Source organism: Podarcis tiliguerta (assembly GCF_965153285.1).
Source record: "Podarcis tiliguerta genome assembly, chromosome: 10".
Classification (NCBI taxonomy): Eukaryota; Metazoa; Chordata; class Lepidosauria; order Squamata; family Lacertidae; genus Podarcis; species Podarcis tiliguerta.
The window spans coordinates 4,753,756-4,766,367 of NC_139543.1; the positions used below are offsets into that span (position 1 = coordinate 4,753,756).

General features: G+C 46.4%; 1 protein-coding gene across 6 annotated transcripts in view; it reads left to right on the forward strand.

Annotated features, from left to right (window-relative positions):
- LOC310658166 (guanine nucleotide-binding protein G(t) subunit alpha-3) overlaps positions 1 to 12,612 on the forward strand; it is a 48,982-nt gene that overhangs the window by 20,406 nt on the left and 15,964 nt on the right. The window contains exon 1 of one of the 6 annotated variants that reach the window (XM_083399988.1): positions 4,531 to 4,620. The exons of 4 other annotated variants lie outside the window; for them this stretch is intronic. Coding sequence is in view for 1 of the 2 variants with exons in the window: in XM_083399984.1 (XP_083256110.1) it covers positions 11,942 to 12,059 (118 nt within the window). In the remaining variant the exon portion in view is untranslated. Of the gene's footprint in view, positions 1 to 4,530; positions 4,621 to 11,820; positions 12,060 to 12,612 lie in introns of those variants that run through there. One more of the 6 variants, XM_083399984.1, reaches the window with a different exon arrangement.

Below are 12,612 nucleotides of genomic sequence, written 5' to 3' on the forward strand. Positions count from 1 at the left end.
AGTTCTTATACCTATCCCATACCTTGTAGATCAATTTTCTTATCAAATGGTGCAGGAATCCTTTATGTACTTTCATTTTATCACACCACAAATATGCGTGCCACCCAAATCTATTATCGTGACCTTCCAGGTCTAGTAAATCTGTATTTTTTAACAAAATCCATTCCCGCAACCAGCAGAGGCAGGATGCTTCATAATATAACTTCAGATCTGGCAGGGGAAAGCCCCCTCTTTCAATAATAATAATAATAATAATAATAATAATAATAATAATAATAATAATTAATATCTTTATTGTCATTGCCCCCTTCGGGGACAACGAAATTACTTTAGAATAAATTAGTAATTTATATTTTATTATTGGTTTCTTCCTCTGCCAGATAAATCTAGATATTACTTTCTGCCATTTGTTATATTGATCCAAATGCAAGTTTTGGAAGAAGTATGCCCAGGTTAGAAGCCCTACACTCCTACCCTGCTAGCAATTTATTTTCCAGAAATCAAAGGGATTATCCATTAACAAATGCCCAGGCCTAGGGATATTTATAGAAAAGCAAATTATTATGCCTTCGGCTGTCCTTTAAGACTGATTAGTAAATATCAAGAAAGGTCTTACTGTTCTTTCCTGGAACCGTGTGGGTTGAAGTAATGAAAAGGCAGTCAATGATTTTATTTGTATTATTCAACAATTTTATATAATATGTTTGCAAGAGACTTGCAATATTTGTTTGACTGTCACAGAAAGCTGCCCTGGCCTGCATGGTGGCAGGAGATGCTGCAGAAACCAGCACAGCCTAGCAGAAGGCTGCACCAGCCTACACGAAGTTGGGAGACATGTGTGATGTCATGTGATGCATTTCGCACATATGATGTCATACATGCACTACATGTGCTGGGCCTCCTCAACCTTGGGGGCAACCTGACAACCTGATGAATATCTTGTGTGCACACATCCACAAACCTGATATTCATTTTTTAGAAGACCAGTAACATGTTTGCTAGTCCCATAATACTGTGGTGCCTCGCAAGACGAAAAGAATCCGTTCCGCGAGTCTCTTCGTCTAGCGGTTTTTTCGTTTTGCGAGGCAACCCTATTAGCGGATTAGCGGATTAGCGCTATTAGCGGTTAGCGGCTATTAGCGGCTATTAAAGGCTTAAGGGATTAGCGGATTAGCTGCTAAAAGGCTATTAGCAGCTTAGTGCCTTAGAAAAAGGGGGTGGGGAGCGAAAAAAAATCGCAAGAATCGCAAGACATTTTCGTCTTGCGAAGCAAGCCCATAGAGAAATTCGTCCTGCGAAGCACCTCTGAAAACGGAAAACCCTTTCGTCTAGCGGGTTTTCCGTCTTGCGAGGCATTCGTCTTGCGGGGCACCACTTTATACAGTTACAGATGCTTAGGCCCTTAATGGCTCTGGGCGAAGCATATTCTTCAACTTTCCCCTTTTATAAGGTGGTGTTAAATTTGAGCCACAGGGTTATCGTTAAAAAGGGCTTAATAGGTGTGAAGTACTTGGAAAGTTATATAACTGCATAGCCTGCAATCCAACACACACTTACTTGGGAGTAAGCCCCACTGAACTCAATGAGGCTTGCTTTTCAGAGTAGGCATGATTTATGATTGCAACGCACTGTTGATTAAAATGTGAATTGATGTGGGGATTAAAATTAAGTTTTTAAAGAAAAAGGTTAAAGGGGCCAAAACTCCTTTAGGGTGGAGGTGTTTTGTCGCAGGACACAAAATGTTCCTGTGACAGGAAATTCATGTTAAGCAATTGAGAAAGGCTCTCTAAGACTTCGTTCAGCTTCCTGAGTCCTCATTTCACCAAGAGCTTCAGGAGCCAGTTTTCCTACTCATACCCCAGAGAGATGGGGAAGCTCTTCCTCCTCTCCTCAAACCCACAAGTCAGATTTTTTGAGCTCTCAAAAGAGCCACAAAGGAAAACAGGGAGCAACAAGGGATTGATGGTGGTCCCCCCCCCCCGCAATTACTAAATTCACTTCTCCACATTCCACATCAATTCATGGTGTGTTTTTTTATTTAAAAAAGGAAGTCCTCAGTAATAATTATAAGAATCTTGTGCATATTTCTTTTAATATACACATCTTCGCAAGCAATTCTCACTGATATAATTTATTTATTTCATAAATTTGCACACACAAAAACCTCAAAGCGGCGTACCAGGGGTGAAACAGCAAGCTCAAGAAAAAAAATCACAACCATGCTTTAAGACATACAAAAGTCAAAATACTAAAACAAATGAAAATTACCTCAGCTTTCTAAGCACCTGGGTAGGCCTGTCCAAACAGGACTGATTTTAGCAGGCAGCAAAAAGAGTACAGTGACGGCACCAGCTAGATCTTAATAGGGAGGGAGTTCCACAGTTGATGCAGTGCCACACTAAATGATCCCGTTCTTACAAATGCTGAAAGGGTATTCTGTGGCATCTGCAGTCGTGCCTGTTCTGCGGATTGAAGCGGTCAACTGGGCACATGCAGAGTAAGGCGATCTTGTAGGGCTTTGTATGCTAATAGTAACACTGTGAAATTGGCCCTGTAGCAAATTGGCAACCAGTGCAGCTCTTTGATCCCTACTTCCTACGCACACGTGTTACTCACAAGGCCTCACTCCTGTCAGCAATTGTGCTGCTGCATTCTGCACTAACTGAAGCTTCTGGACTCAAAACGAGTTGCACCTGGTAAAAGGCAAAACTCTTTTAGGATGAAGGTCTTTTGTATCAGCGTCTTTCGAGCCAGTGTGGTGTAGTGGTTAAGAGCGGTGGACTCGTAACCTGGTGAACAGGGTTCGCTTCCCCGCTCCTCCACATGCAGCTGCTGGGTGACCTTGGGCCAGTCACACTTCTCTGAAGTCTTTCAGCCTCACTCACCTCACAGAGTGTTTGTTGTAGGGGAGGAAGGGAACAGGAGATTGTCAGCCGCTTTGAGACTCCTTAAGGAGAGTGAAAGGCGGGATATTAAATCCAAACTCCCCTTCTTCTTCTCCTCTCAGGACAATGTTCCTGCCTAGAGCTGAGCCCACAGATAATGTTGCAAGATTTGGAGCCGGGCAGCATCTAATGGTTAGCTGCATTCTGTTTTTGCATTAGCGTAGGAAGTAGGGATCAGGTGAGAGTTGCACAGAGGAGAGTTTCTGCAAGCTTCTCTATGGTAAACACATAACCACACATAAATCCCTTTGCTTTATTAGAGCAGGAATGTTGTGGTGCAAGGAGGAAGGGCAATAGCACAGCACCTGTTTTGCAAACAGAAGGTCCTAGGTTCAAACCCAGCCTGAAATCCTTGAAAGCCACTGCCAGCTGTTGCTGTTGGCATCCCTCTGTCTTGAGAGACAATGGAGCGTGCCTCTGGGGGTGAAGTCAAACCAGAAACCAAAGTGACTTCCCCGGGGCACAAGCCTGGGCAGCGGGTATGGAGGTCCTAGGCTGCCCAGACAGCAAGACTCCCTTCTCGGCCTCACTGATGTGCTCCAAAGGAAAGCAGAGTAATCTGTTTGGCACCAGCTTGCCTGTAGCAGGCGTACCAACCGTCTTAGGGACTCCACTCCAGATTTGTGTAGGGTTTACTCCATGGCCTTTTCTTTTCCCAAAGATTTCCTCAAGGCAGCAGAGAGATAGGGATGGGGTATATTCACAATGAGGGGAACTCATGATGTGAACGTTCTGAATTCAAAAAGTCTGACACCGGGTTGAGCTGGGCCCATACCCCTCTGAACGGAAATATGCAGTTCAGACATTCTTAAAGAAGGCTGTGCGGTATTCTGTTCATCTTCTTTTGCTGTCCTTCGATTCTGGGTGACAACATACACCATCAGCAGAAAATGTACCCCTAGAGGCCCAGAAATACATTCTAGCCTTGGAATGTAAATGTTGTTGGCACTGTGGTCCCTGAAAATTATAGGTACAAAATAGCTTTAAGTAGTGCGCGCATGTGCGAGTGCACACACACACATATATATTCTGCACTGTTGTTTTACTATAAGTGTGCAATCTTCCTGTTTAAAAGACTGTGGAAAGCAAATCCTGTTGCAACTTGCAAGCATCGATATTCAGTTCAATCACCTAATGGATTGAGGAACAAATTTATGGAACATTCTGTATCAGGCATTGCCCCATCTACCCACGCAGTGATTCTTGGAAAGAGCATGTTGCATTGCCCCAGATGCTGATCACTATTAACATTTCCTTCAAAATGGAAACTTTGCACTGTTTGCCACCCATTGTGATGGCCTGGGACCCGGGTTCAGACTCAGAGCCAGAGGAGTCTCAGTTCGCACTGGATCCTTTGCCTCAGGCGGCAGCTGAACCTAGTCTGGGGCCTGATTCTGAAGAGCCCCAGTCTGCACAGGTTCCCCTGCAACAGGCACCAGCTGGGCCGAGTCCGGGGCCTGAGCCAGCCCTGGCTCCAGATGCCGGGATGACCTCGTTGCCTCCAGCTGGGCCATCACTTACAGCTGCTCCACTACCGGTTGGGTCAGGAGAGGCTGAGGCGGCCTCTGGGTCTAGTAACCCACCAACATCTCCCGAGCTGCAGAGACTCAGATCTGAGAGAAGGAGAGACCTGAGTACTCACAGGAGGAGTGCTCGTCTTCAGGCGAGACAGGGGGTGAGTCACTGGGGAATCAGGACCAGCTGTTACCCTGACAGAGATAAAAGGCTGTTGGACCCTGCCTCAGGTTGCGGGAGCAGCGTTGCTGTTTGCCAGAACCTGCCTGTGAACCTGTGCCTGACCTTGCCTGGTTTTCTGCCTCGTGTCCTGCCTTGGCCCTATCAGACTGACTCCTCACAGACCCCTTGGATTCGGGACCGGACCTGGACCGTGTTGCTTGGGTTAACCCCGGGCCTGGCACACCCATTAGCTTTTGCTGTGTACCTTATGTAGTTGCAGCCTTAGGGCTTAGCTAGAAATGAGGAGAATCATTTGCCCTGGGAGGAATACTCCAGATTTTCACCGGAATTAGCAGGACAGAGTGCACACCCCCTCTGTCTACTCTGAAATAAATCCTTTAGAATTCAATGGGACTTACTCCCAAGTTGGATTGCAATCTTCACCCTTTACCTCCGACAGCTCAAGTATAAAACAGAGGGCCAGATCCTTACTTCTCTCACTGACAAGCACCAACTTTGGCAGGTAGGTGGGGCAACCCACCTGGCAGTCATCTGACATCATAAAGGCATCAGGTAAAGGTAAAGGGTAAAGGGACCCCTGACCATTAGGTCCAGTCGTGACCAACTCTGGGGTTGCAGCACTCATCTCACTTTATTGGCCGAGGGAGCCAGCGTACAGCTTCCGGGTCATGTGGCCAGGAGGACTAAGCCGCTTCTGGCGAACCAGAGCAGTGCATGGAAACACCGTTTACCTTCCCGCCGGAGCTGTACCTATTTATCTACTTGCACTTCATGCTTTTGAACTGCTAGGTTGGCAGGAGCAGGGACCGAGCAACGGGAGCTCACCCCGTCATTGCAGGGATTCGAACCGCCAACCTTCTGATCGGCAAGTCCTAGGCTCTGTGGTTTAACCCACAGCGCCACCCGTGTCCCAAGGCATCAGGTAATTGACAGCAATTCCCAGATGCCTGGCACCCAGCACTGCTCAAAGGCTGTGCAAGCCCTGTGCTCAGTGCTTGGGAAGGGCAGAGCTCTGCACAAGCCTTCCCTACCTTGACGTGCTCTGCACCTGATACCAGGTGGCTCAAATGAAAAGACACGGCAGACCAAATGGTGTGGAGGTTTTCCACATTCCAAGTTAGATATAGTTGTGTGGGCTGCCCGCTGTTCTTGTTTCAAAAAACAATATGAACATTTTGATTGAATGCAGAAGCACTTTGCTCAGATAATCTTTGTATTGCAAAATGCATATATGTCAGTGATCCGGCTGCAGACAGTGTGTCAGTTTCCGCAGCAATTATCTGCAGCTGTTTATCCTGCCATCTAGTGCACAACAGCAGTATTTTGAATCAGATCTTCAGATCATTTAATGACAGATTTAAGTTATACAGTACAATTAAGTTGGGTTTGGTGCACTTGCGTAAGAGACCAACTAATGAAACGAAACATGGATGAATGTGGTAAGAAAAGAGCTGGGAAAGTGGGGATGATGGTGAGGCTGTAGAACTGCACTACAAACAAATTAGGATGAAGCCTGACTAAACCTGGAAGAGCTCTGACTTTGTTTTTCATGGAGATAGGGACTGTCTCTAATTCTTTTTTTTTAAAAAAGACTCTTCTTTTAAGCAAGGCCACAGTAAAAATAGGAAGCTGCTTTAAACTGAGGTAAGCCATCAGTAAAGTCATCCAGGACTGGGCCAAAACAAACAAGATGAATTTTAACAGGGAGAAATGTAAAGTATTGCACTTGGGCAAAAAAAATGAGAGGCACAAATACAAGATGGGTGACACCTGGCTTGAGAGCAGTACATGGGAAAAGGATCTAGGAGTCTTGGTTGACCACAAACTTGACATGAGCCAACAGTGTGACGCGGCAGCTAAAAAAGCCAATGCAATTCTGGGCTGCATCAATAGGAGTATAGCATCTAGATCAAGGGAAGTAATAGTGCCACTGTATTCTGCTCTGGTCAGACCTCACCTGGAGTACTGTGTCCAGTTCTGGGCACCACAGTTCAAGAAGGACACTGACAAACTGGAACGTGTCCAGAGGAGGGCAACCAAAATGTTCAAAGGCCTGGAAATGATGCCTTATGAGGAACGGCTAAGGGAGCTGGGCATGTTTAGCCTGGAGAAGAGGAGGTTAAGGGGTGATATGATAGCCATGTTCAAATATATAAAAGGATGTCACATAGAGGAGGGAGAAAGGTTGTTTTCTGCTGCTCCAGAGAAGCGGACACGGAGCAATGGATCCAAACTACAAGAAAGAAGATTCCACCTAAACATTAGGAAGAACTTCCTGACAGTAAGAGCTGTTCGAGAGTGGAATTTGCTGCCAAGGAGTGTGGTGGAGTCTCCTTCTTTGGAGGTCTTTAAGCAGAAGCTTGACAACCATATGTCAGGAGTGCTCTGATGGTGTTTCCTGCTTGGCAGGGGGTTGGACTCGATGGCCCTTGTGGTCTCTTTCAACTCTATGATTCTATGATTCTATGACTGTGGAGGATGCTTGGCAAATTTAATCTTTGTGAATTCTCATCCAGATTGATGTGCAAAGGTAGGGCTGCCATACGCCTGGAATTTCCTGGACACAGCTGGGTTTCAGTCATCGGAAACAATGTCCAGCCATAAATTGCTCAAATGTCCGGATTTTCACTTATTGAAGGAGGGCAACCCTGGACAAATGTGCATACCAGAACTTTGTTACATACTGTTCTAACCCAGTTCTTGACCCAAATGAGCTCTCAAAATGCATTTGAAAATGTGTATTTTGAGAGAAAGCAACATAGAAAAACACAGTCTCGGGGGCTTCCAACACTTGGGGCTCGTGGGCACATTTGCAAACCAGAGAGCATGTTGTGGGCATCATGCTCACTCTGCAACCACACATTCCCACTCTCTCGCCTCTCCCAAAATTAGGCTTGAAGAAAGCTGAGGTTCTAATGCTGTTGGGCCAAATCTGCCGTGTCAGAGCCTTGCAGGGCTCCTGAAAAGAATGTGGCAAAGGCAGGAGACCAGGGGAGTGACCCAGGAGAGGGGACCAGTCATGCCACCCACAAGGCAGGAGCCAGGGGAGGAGGGAGAGTCAGGGCAGCCCAAGGCAGAGGAAGACGCGCAGGATGTAGCTGAGGAAGAAGGGACAGTTCAGGCAACGGATGGGTCAGTAGATCCCCCACCTTCCCCCACCCCACAGTCTCCTGGAACCAGGAGGGGCTTGAAAAAGGCAGAGCAGCAATGACTTCCATGCAGGAAACGTCTCAGGTGGTGGGCAAGGAGCCCATCGGAAGAGGGTATATAAGCCAAAGGAGCAGAGGGGCCCCACTGTTGCTGCAACTGCTCCATAGGGCCCAGACCTGCGGACCACAGGCGAGAAGCAGGCATGCGCCGTGTGAATCTGGAGCACCACGGAAGCTGCTGCAAAGGTTTCTCTTGCCAATAGACAGTAAAATATCAGGCGTGTGCTTCTTCTTTATCTGGGATGGGCCGTGACATGCCATCCCACAGGCACTCTATCCTAAATGATGACATCCCAGGACCTCCAGGCCCATACTGTCATTTCAATTTGCTTAAAGTGAAGCCATGGAAAGATTTTCCAGTGTTCTGCTTTCAGTGAAAACCACTGAGTTCGCACCTGTGGCTCAAAATGGCTTTTGGTGCACCAGTCACCAAATGCAAATGGAAGAGAAGAGAGTCATCATTTCAAAATGACATTTGTTGTATAGGGTTTGGGGGGGGCAGGGTTGTATGGTGTTTTAGATTTGCATGTTTCAAAGATGATAAATGTTGGGTTTTTTAAAAAAATGGTATCCAGATAATACACCAGCATTTCTGATCAGGCACCATGTCTACAAAAAAACCCAGAAACATTTGTTCCCAAAGTTTGCCATGTGAAATGACAGGGTGAGTGAGAGTAACGGGGGGGGGGGGGAGCTCTTTTGTGACTGACAGGATTAACTTCTAATCAGAGGAAATAATTTTACTGGGGCTCTTTAACTGCAGAAGTTTGGGGCAAAGTTGTTGAAGCAATGTATCACTTTGGACTCAGCTAGATTGATAAAGAAAAGGCATTTTATGTGCGATATAACACTGTGACACCAGGTGGCGATGTGAAGTCCCGTCTTTCCCTACTGGATTTCCCTGTGTGAGTTTACAACGCGTTTAACTGAATTGCTTCTTTGACGTGGTCCAAATCCAGCCTTGTTCTTGTCTGTTTTGTGCTCTTTGCTAGCTCTGCTCATGGTTTGGGTAGCACTGGGCTTTCCAGTCCTCCTGCCTGGGTGCAACAGGCTCACATTTCTGCTCCTGTCAAATCTGCAATTTAGTTTATGTGATTTTTGGTGCCAGCTGAGCAGAACACAATCCTGAAGCTGTTTTGTTGCACTCATCTTAACTCTCTGGTCCCTGCACTCCTATTTCTGAAATATTGCAGGTTACTCTTCCGGCGCATCTCTTCATTGAATGCCACGTTCATCACAGAAACCCTTTTTCTCCCCCAAAAAACACAGGGAGAGAAGGGATACCCCCAAAATCCACTTTAAAGCACCCACCACAGCCCCCTTTCATCTCTTTGGCAGGATTTTTTTTTTACATAGGGGCACTTCTTGGATGTATATTACTATACAAATTGCTAACAAACAATAGGGAAGATTAAGTGAGTCCTTTTTCAACCATCTCCAAATTGTAAAAGCTGCCCTTGTGAGAAAAATCACTACAGTTATCTTTCTGAGATTTGACAGGATCCATCTCCTCCAAAGAGGCAAATTTCATTAGTTTCTGCCAAAAATAAAAGAATAATAAATGTATAGACAATTCATGGAACAAAAAACCCTGGACCTATTTCTCAGACATTTGGATGGATGGAAAGGCTACTGTGCCTGCAAAGTCTATCTAACACTCTAAAAGGGGGGAGGGGTATAGTTGTTTCTAGATTTCCCTGTAGTGCATAGGGAAGTCACCAAACTTTGCTTTTCGAAACTAGGATTTGGATGTGGAGTGAAACTAAACCAGGCAGCTTCTGAAGCACCAGACCACATTGGCTGTTTTCTGAAGAATTTAGGTCCAAACCAAATCTTGTGGTCCGTTTGTAATTTTGAAAAATAAATGAAGCCCCCAAATATGCTTATCACTGCATTGTGCTTTCAAACAATGCAAATAAGGATGCAAAACCTCACTGGCGTAGGATGACTGGAAGCAAGGCATGGGCAATTGCCACTCACAGAACAGGCTGCTTGTACGCTGCTGGGGTTCCAGGTCTCCATTCCTGTGCAAAGGCCCAGCTCATGCTCTTGTTATGCACTGAATATTGCCTTCTATTGACAGCAGTGGCTAAGAGGGTCACTCTGATCCTAAACTTCTCCTGCCTTGTGGGACATCTTCAGGAGAAGAAAAGGCTAAGGAGTAAACCCTACAGAAATGCAAGACGCATTGTACGCCTCCTTCTGGCGACTCCTGCAGCCAAGCTGGTGCCAAACAGATTACTCTGCTTTCCTTTGGACCACTTCAGTGAGGCCAAGAGGGGGGTTGTGTCATCTGGGCAGCCCAGGACCCCCAGACACACTGCCCAGGCTTATGTCCCAGGGAGGTCACTTCAGTGCTACTGACCCAGTGGTTTGACCTCACCCCAGAGGCACACTCCATTGCTTCTTGAGACAGTGGAATGCCAACAATGTCAAGTATAGGTGTTGGACCAATGACGTTGTCACTTTCCCACATGAATACCACCTTTTCTCCTTCTGGATGAGATTTGCAAGAGAAACAACTGCCTCATTCGCCACATGCATGCAGAGCAGCATGGGCAGGAAGAGTTTTGGGGGAAGACAGAGCTCCCACCCTGTTGTTGTGTAGCCTTCTGCCATAACTGCGAAGTTTAATGAACTGGCCTCATTGAACAGGGAGATACCAATGGAGTTGGTTTGCCTGCTGACAGAGAGTGCTATTCCCCCCTCAATAGCAAAGGACACAACCAGACAAAGGGACACTCCAATCACTTTAAAGGTCCCACTGACTTCTGTGGTCTGACAGTTGTTGTTGTCATTAGTGAACCATCCAAGTATGTATATGACATTAAATTCTCCAAAACACAAATCCCTGCCCCAAAGAGCTTACAATAAAGAACCAGTATGGTGCAGTATAAAGGGACGCGGGTGGCGCTGTGGGTTAAAGCCTCAGCACCTAGGACTTGCCGATCGAAAGGTCGGTGGTTCGAATCCCCGCGGCGGGGTGCGCTCCCGTCGTTCGGTCCCAGCGCCTGCCAACCTAGCAGTTCGAAAGCACCCCCGGGGGCAAGTAGATAAATAGGGACCGCTTACCAGCGGGAAGGTAAACGGCGTTCCGTGTGCTGCGCTGGCTCGCCAGATGCAGCTTGTCACGCTGGCCACGTGACCCGGAAGTGTCTTCGGACAGCGCTGGCTCCCGGCCTATAGAGTGAGATGAGCGCACAACCCTAGAGTCTGGCAAGACTGGCCCGTACAGGCAGGGGTACCTTTACCTTTTTATGGTGCAGTAGCTCTAGCGTTCGACTTCGGTAGGGGTGGCCCAGGTTCAAATCTCAGCTCAGTTATGAATTGCATTGGGGCGATTTTCAGCCAGATATTATTCCTGCTCAGTCAAACCTGCCTCATGAGGTTGTTGTGAAGAGTACTTTTGGAAAAGGTAAGCCTGCTGTGTCATGGAATAAAAACACGGCTGAATAAAAAGCAAACAATGTGGGGGTTATAAAGCCAAAAAGGGAGGGCAAGGATAAAAAGGCATGGAGGTGAACACATTCAGCTACATGTTCTTCAGCTTCATGTAAATTGTTTAAAACTTCTGTGTTTTGATGTTATAAGCTGCCCTTAGATAAATCAGCAGCAACAGCAGCATCTGACATGGTCCCTGATTTTCTCATTCTGTTAAGCATGTGCCTAACTGTTTTGCTCAATGGGAATAAAAAATACTGCTTTACTTTGGTTGCACCATATTTGCCCCCTCCCCTTTGAAATTGCTCTGCACTACAAGCCCCGCTGGTGTCACACAAACACAGAGTCATTGCATTCGTTGCTGTGCTTTTTACACATGCTTTTCCAAAGGTAAAGCAGCATTGTGATACATTTACATGTCTGACATCATAGCAAGCTGACTTCATGGGCATCTACAAAATCCCTTCTGTCCTGTCCTCTGAGACATGTGACAGACCAGAAGCCGCTCTTTGGAGTGAAGGCAGCCAGCAGAAAGAAGGCTGACTAGGAAATAACTAAGCTCCATTGTAACACTTCTGCACTAGGCTCCTTGTGATTAGATATCACCAGCTTGCTTGGACAATAAGCTAATAATTTAGCTCCACAGTTATGGGCAGTGGAGTCAGCTCTGAGTCTAAAGAATCAGCCAAAAGGTCACGGGAACTTGAAAAAAGACTCCAAGAAGATGCCGTGAGAGATGCCAGGACAGTCAAGTTGCTCTTGTTGGGTAAATATGTGTCATTTCATTCATGAAACAGCTACATTAACCTTTGCATGAATGGGAGATGTTGTTTGACAGTCAGAAGTGTTCTGAGCTCTCACTTTGGGCATGCCACTTATTTTAATCATGAAATCGAATGATAGAGACTGATAGAACTGGAAATGAGTGGTTTTTGTTTTCAGATATTTGCTGCAAGTCACAAGCCACTCACCAGCCTGGAGATGATCCAGACACTCAGACCAACAATGGAGATATTTGTGGGGATGCAGCCTTCAAGGGTGCGCTCCCTTGTTGGATCTGCATGCGCAGAATGGACGTGGATGCACAATCCATATCAGCGAGTGTGACACTGGGGGTGGCATTCAACTAGGTTTTACTCAGAGTACACCCACCGAGTTTAATTGTCCTTTACTTAGTCATGTGCCAACTTAGGGTGAAACTGAGTTGAATAGCATCCTTGGCAATGCACATGGAAGATGTCTATTGAAAACCCCCACTTGTGGTATAAATGTGCATTTCCTCCTGCATCGCAATGGGCCAAACACATGACAGTGCATGG